The following is a 6,947-nucleotide window of genomic DNA, read 5'->3' on the forward strand; positions in this document are numbered from 1 at the left end:
AGTACAGAGACAGAGTTTGATACGCTTTAAGTGAGAATGGAGGACTTTGTTATTAATAGTATACATATTTTATCCACATTCTGAATTAATTCCACTGTCTGATCAAAATCTGTAAGTATAAGAATGAGATTTTAAAGAAATTATATCTGACAGTGGTATGTTGAACTTTAGTTATTGTATGCCAAGCATATAAACCCATACACTTCCTGTTTTACATTGCTATTAACTTCAGTTATGAAATCAATTAGAAAGTATACAAAATCATTATGAGTAGCACAGTTGGGCTATAATCCAATGATTTCAAATCTGATATCTTTTGTTTCTAGTAATGTGAGTGATTTGAAAATAAAAAGTTATGCATGAATAATTACCATACCTTATTTGAAATTCCCAAACTGGAACCATTCTTTAGTGATTTTGAATTATTAAGACACTGGTTTCTCTGATTTTTTTTTGGTTGTAATATGCATTTCAACAGTTGCTTTTTTTGCTATTCCAGAAATTTAAATTATCCATTTAGTTCTTCAAATGGCAAGCTCACTTTTTATAGCCTAGACTTAATCCTGCTGTAAAACTATTTTCTATAACCACAGCCAAAATAAAAGATGAAATATGTTTTTAACTGCTTTATTAGAAAACCAAATAATCTCTCACTATTCACATTACTACTTTTTTGTAAAATCCAAATCTGTGTTACTCAGAACAATTTAGAAAGATTGTTTTCACATCTCTTGATGTTGACTCAAAGTGTCCATAAATTATTGTACTTAATTGAATAGAGTAGGAACCACGTGAGATAAACTGTTGTGGTCTACAGCATGTGAATTTGTGATGTATGAAGTTTTTTCCCATAGCTTAGATGGTAATATGTGAAGAACATTGTCTGTAAGACTGAGTTATCAGATACAATTATGTTGCATGTCTGAATAACCAATGAAGTTGCAACAATTAATCTGTAAATGCTGGCACGTACATGGGTGGAAACTGATTATCACCTGGACGTGGTACAAGTCGCGAATGGTGTGGATGTGTACTAACAATACCACTGGCTTCCATTATACCACAAATTGCAATTGTTTATTTTATGTAGTTTTTATTATATTCAATTAATAAAATGGTTCAATAATTTATGGATGCACTGTATACATATATGTGTGTGTGTGTTTGTTTGGAAAATTGTAATTGGAAAAAAACGTCAAGTCCAATAATTTATGGAAAAGTACAGTGTAAACTTTGTTTTTTATCTATGTATTTTAAGCTGGTTACACTGACTAAACACAGAGGGTGGGACAAACCTCCTGATGAGCAGCTTCATGTACTACCTCTGTATGCACTGGACAGCACAGATGAGTTTGGAAGTGAGGAAGGACAACTTGCGAAGGTGAAAAACTAAAACTTATTATGTTGTTTTATTGAGAAATCTTGACAATTTTAGTAATTTTTTTTATAAATAAATAAATACATCGTAACATATTTTTTGCATTTTACGAGAATTGCTAGCAACGGTAATATATTTGAATGAACATCAGATAATCATAGTATATGTATCCAAACTTAGGAAAATAAATACAGAGCAACCTTATTTTTCTGGGAAAGATTCCTTAATTTTGATGGTGTTGGTTTTTATATAATGAGTTTAGAAAAGCTCGTTGAGAACGACATTATAACTATAGGTTATACCTAGAAGACTGCTGATTATCGAGCCACATCAGAATCCACATACTTCAAAATCTTCTCAATATAAAAAATTTAAATGTATTTTTTTTCCAAAAGAATTTTAGCATTTCCATATCTACTAAAGGTTATCAGTAAAATGAAAAAGTCATTGGCTTGTGCTGATAAGTTGTATTTAATTCATCGTAACATTTGATAAAATTATATTTAAACACACATATGTTTATATATACATTCAATCATACACTTATATATATTTATATGCATATGCACATTTACACAGATTTACACATCTCTCATTTAAATACTATGTGTTAATTATAGTTAGCCTTATTTATTTAGGTACCCAGAAATCCTGAGAAGCAACAATAACAAATCGTAGCGTGTACATTTTACAATAATTCCAAGCAAGTTAGTAGAGCATACACACCATGACTGTTAAGAATGAAAGTTGAAAAATACCTTTTATAAGTGTAGGTGTAATATTAAAGTTGTGCCTCATAAAAACCATGGAAGTTGTCTTTCAATGCCAGCATCAATATTTTCTATACATTGCTGGAATTAAGTTATTGAAATCAGCATGGTTTACACTGTGCAAAAACTTTTCATAGGAATTTGGTTAATTCTCAATGGAATGTTTTTTATCCAAGTATTTTATTTTAGTAGCAAAGCCAGCTGGTTTACTGTATTCATCATTACTTAATGGTGTAATTTTAATGTAATTTTTGTATTAGTCATTTTTTGGGAAGCTACACTTCTCAGAATTATTTATACCAATCTTGTCCTTGAACTGAATGTGCAGTAGAAGATGAACACAAAATGTAATTTTATAGGAACTACGTATCTCCGAATTATTTCAACCAACAGAATCCACTAACCTTGGCCACAGTAGAACGTGAACAAAAATATCTTATGGGAAGCTACATATCTCAGAAATATATCAACCAACAGAATCCACTAACCTTGGCCACAGTAGAACGTGAACAAAAATATCTTATGGGAAGCTACATATCTCAGAAATATATCAACCAACAGAATCCACAAACTAGTTGCAGTGGAACATGAAAAATAATGTAACTTACTCTTTTTTCTTTTTTTTGAGGAGCTATTGAAACCAACAAAATCATCAAACTTAATTCATAATTACATAAAAACAAAGCTCAATTATTCTTATCTAAATGTCTTGTGTCACAAGTAATTTCTTAATGTCATAATTTCTCCTAAAAATATAATAGTATTCACAGATTCACCCTAAGTTCTGTCCCCAGATTGTTTTTGTTTGTTTTGTTTTTTATTTTGGCTTAAATATTTTTTAGATGTAAAAATCAAAATTAAAAATTTTATTCAGGCTCATAGTTTATAAGTACTGTTGTTGTTGTTCATTACTACATTTTAGCATGCCAAATTTATTAGTTTATACCAGTTCCATAGAATATCACTAGCCACGTTTCTGCCAAACTCTGGTGACAAGAACAAATTTAATATCACTGTTATGACCCAAAATGAAAGAGAACTTTGCAAAAACAAAAAAAAAGTTATTTCATAGAGCTTGCAACTAACGTATAATGATAATTACAGAACTTTCATTAACTTGTCGAGAAATTCTGAGTAATCATTTTTCAGTGATTTTTATACATATGTTACTGCAGTATTGTTTTTAATTGTTTAATATTTCTTTTATTTCACTCTTAATACAATTTTTTGTGAGTGTCTGTTTTTGTTTCCTTTGCTCTAGGTTAAAAATGGATCAGTTGAAGTTCTTCAAAAATACCCAGTTCAGTTGAAGATAAGAAGTAATCCACTAGGACCTTGCAAGATGAGGGGAAGAAAAAAAAAATGCAAGGCAGAACCTTCAACAGTTTCTTCATTAAAGGAGAAGAAAAGGAGTCGTGGAAAAGCACAAAAGAAGTCTGATAGTGTTGTTTTTAATTCACTGGCAGCAATGGTTAATGTAGAAAAGGTATCATTTCCAGTTGATTATGCCAAGGACAAACAATTGTTTAAATCAGCTACTAACATCCCAAATTTGTCTTTTAAAAATTCATTTCATAACACTGCCACTTCATCTGTCCAACATTCAGCACTTGAGAATCAACATATATCTGTCAGTACACAATTTACTCATAATACCTCATCCTTAGTTTACACTGCCACTTCATCTGTTTTACATTCAGCACTTGAGAACCAACATATATCTGCCAGTACAAAGTTTACTGATAACACCTCATCATTAGTTGATCCTGCCACTTCAGTTGTTTTACATTCAGCACCTAAGGGCCGATATATATCTACCAGTACAAAGTTCAGAGATAACCATTCTATGTGGGATATTAGGGAAAATGGTCACACCCCCACAATGAAATCTTTGAAGGTTGAAAACTCTCAGAATTTCAACAGAGTCAAAACTGCGTTTTCTACTAATAAAAGTACTGGTTCTCAACCAGGTAAACCAAATGATTACATTGCTAAGGAAATATTGAGTCAGAATATAAAGCAGAATATAGACAGTCACAAACATGGTTCTGTAAGGAAGGATTATGACCCATCAGTCATGGATACAATTAAAAAATCTGAACCTAAAATTTCAAACGAAATTGTAAATTCAAAGAGAGAAGACTTGCAGAAAGTTTTTGATCATCCTGCTAGTCTTATCTGTTCAGCCTTTACGGATTCATATGTAAAGAAATTTAAGGATTCCAGTTATTTTCTTTGTTTACCACAGGATGGAGATGTATGTCAGAACCAAATAATATTGCCTAGTGGCTCTTCACAAAAGAGAACTATGCCTGAAGTTAATTACTATTTGACTACTGAGGAAAAATTTAAAAATGAACATAACCTTTTTTGTGAGCCACCTACAAAACAATTTGTTCCTTCTGTGACTGCAGCTAAAATGAATTCTAAATCTCATTATAAAACTAACCAATCTTTACAAAATTCAGTTGAGCAGGTAGTTAGTGAAGACTTGTCCAAAGTTGCCTCTAAATTAAGCTCTTCCCAGATGTCTTTTGCTCATGGAAGTGATACCATTACATTTGACAATGGTTGTTCAAGTTTATTCTCTTCAGTTTTATGCCACCCTAAACCGGAAGAAACTAAAAGTAAACAGCTTGCAATAAACAATTTAGTATCTTCCTCCAATTATATTCAGGGTTCATTATCCAAAATCAGCAATCCACCCGTAATCTCTACCCACTACCAAGTTCCAAACAAACAGGGATCAGAAAGCACTCATTTTATTTCTACCCACTTCACTCCTTGTCCATTTCAACAAGAACCGCTAAATCTGAAAAACCCTCCAAACAGTGCCCATGATCAGTCAATACAAAATTCACTTTCTTCCCATGTTAAAGTTTGTGACTCTAGTCCAAAACGGATCTTAACCATGCCTGTTAATTCTACCTTTACTTCATCCTTTCCATATAGTTTTGTTAAGAACCAAAACTTCGCTGAAAGGGTTAAACACCCTGTTTACAACAACAAAAAAGGTTTGGGTTTCCTTAGTGATGAACTAGTAAAGCAGGTTTTGCCTCAGGCATATAACCTCTCTAATTCTTCAGTACAGTACACTTATTCACCAAATATTTCTCATCTACCCATGAACCACAAAATATTTCAAGAACAGTTAGCTGTAACACCATTAAATGATAGGAATTCTCAGCCTATATCTTTAAAAAATTCACAGGTCTCTCCTACCCATGATGAATTTTTGACTGTAAGCTATTATAATTTACATGACTCCAACATTAAAGGTGAACATCCCTTAAAGTTAACCTCAAACTCAAAACGACCCCAAATACATTATTTGAGGAAAATTCCAGATAAAACTGTTAATAATCTCAACCTGTGTCCTAATTCACCCATATTATCTTTCACTTCAGCTGAAGAAATATCTTTCTCTCCTAAGCAAACAGTTTACTCCTCAGATCATGCTCAAATTTTAATGAAATCGCCCTGTATGGAACAAAGGTCTCCTCATTCTTTTAAGCAGGTGATTTCTCCTGAAAATTCTCTACATGTCTCACATCAATTTGCTTCACTTTGTGAACAAAGAAATAGTGTTTCTGCATCTTCTAAACAAGTAAGCCCTTCTAAAACAATCCATGTTTTAACTCAGGACGAATTGCCCTGTATGGGAAGAAGAACTCCATTGTTTGAACAGTTTAATCCTGATAGCACTTCTAAATATCTCGTGGATCAATCCATCAAACCTTGTGCACATCAGAAAAGTATCTCTTCATCACCTGATCAATCTCGTTCTAGCAAAGTTTTAAGTCCAACAATGTTACAAAGTATACAGAATAATCCTTTCCCACCTTACACAGAACTGTATAAATCCCAAACTCTTACTTCTTCCAACAGTGAAACTTCACATCAACACAGTGCACCACAACAAACAGAAATGTTCCAATTTTCTCAACAGGTTTCTCCTCTTAAACTTGAAGGCTGCAAATTAACAAAAGCATATAATGCAATATTGCACCCAACTTTAAATGAGATCCCATCATCACTCAATCCAAAACACTACCAAAGGTCACTTCCTTTTATATCACAACAGCAAGAAAATAGTTTATCATTAAAACTAGAATCTCTCCCAGAACCTAATAACTTAAACATTCCTTTTCCATTTCACAAAAAAACAAGAAAGTACCTTGTTCTTCTGATCCTAAAGCTGAAAATTCACTTTTATCACCAATCACCCAAGAAAGAGGAACATCAACTCTTATGCAAAGAAACCCGTCTATAAATCCTCATGGTCAAAATCTGATGGAGTCATCACAAGTGCAGCAAAAACAGGTTTTTTCATCTTCTGAACAGAAAAATAATTCACTAATATTGCCATTTTTAAAGCACAGTGGAAAGTCATCACCACCAAATCAGGCAGCTTCTTTTATTGATTTCCAAAGTCAAATTGAAAGAAGTGGGAACTATTCACCAAAAAGTTATTCTCAATATTCAGGTCAGAATATAAGGCCTCTCAACACACAATGGGCAGAAAAATCTCACTGTGAAGCACAGCCAAATTCTACTTGTGAATGTGACCAAGGTCAAGATCAATCTACACAACTGTATTCTGTAAAAAAAGATACATCCTTGCCTTCCAATCATGCAGGTTTATCTCCTGATCCTAATTATTGTCTGGATGGAGCCCTAAAACTTTGTTCATTACCGAGAAATAAACTACAATTTTCTAGACAAACAAATCCTCTTTATCCAAATCAAATGATTTCTTCATCCCTAGAATGCATACCGTCATCACCTAGACAGATGAT

General features: G+C 32.6%; 1 protein-coding gene across 1 annotated transcript in view; it reads left to right on the plus strand.

Annotated features, from left to right (window-relative positions):
* Positions 1-6,572, plus strand: part of LOC106459439 — a 98,273-nt gene extending 91,701 nt beyond the window's left edge. Inside the window, exons 10-11 of the mRNA XM_022385938.1 lie at positions 1,259-1,381; positions 3,410-6,572. Coding sequence (XP_022241646.1) covers positions 1,259-1,381; positions 3,410-6,421 — 3,135 coding nt within the window. The 3' untranslated portion in view covers positions 6,422-6,572. The remainder of the gene's footprint in view (positions 1-1,258; positions 1,382-3,409) is intronic.
* Positions 6,573-6,947: the final 375 nt, after the last annotated feature.

The sequence above is a fragment of the Limulus polyphemus genome, unplaced genomic scaffold, assembly GCF_000517525.1.
Source record: "Limulus polyphemus unplaced genomic scaffold, Limulus_polyphemus-2.1.2 Scaffold608, whole genome shotgun sequence".
NCBI lineage: Eukaryota > Metazoa > Arthropoda > Merostomata > Xiphosura > Limulidae > Limulus > Limulus polyphemus.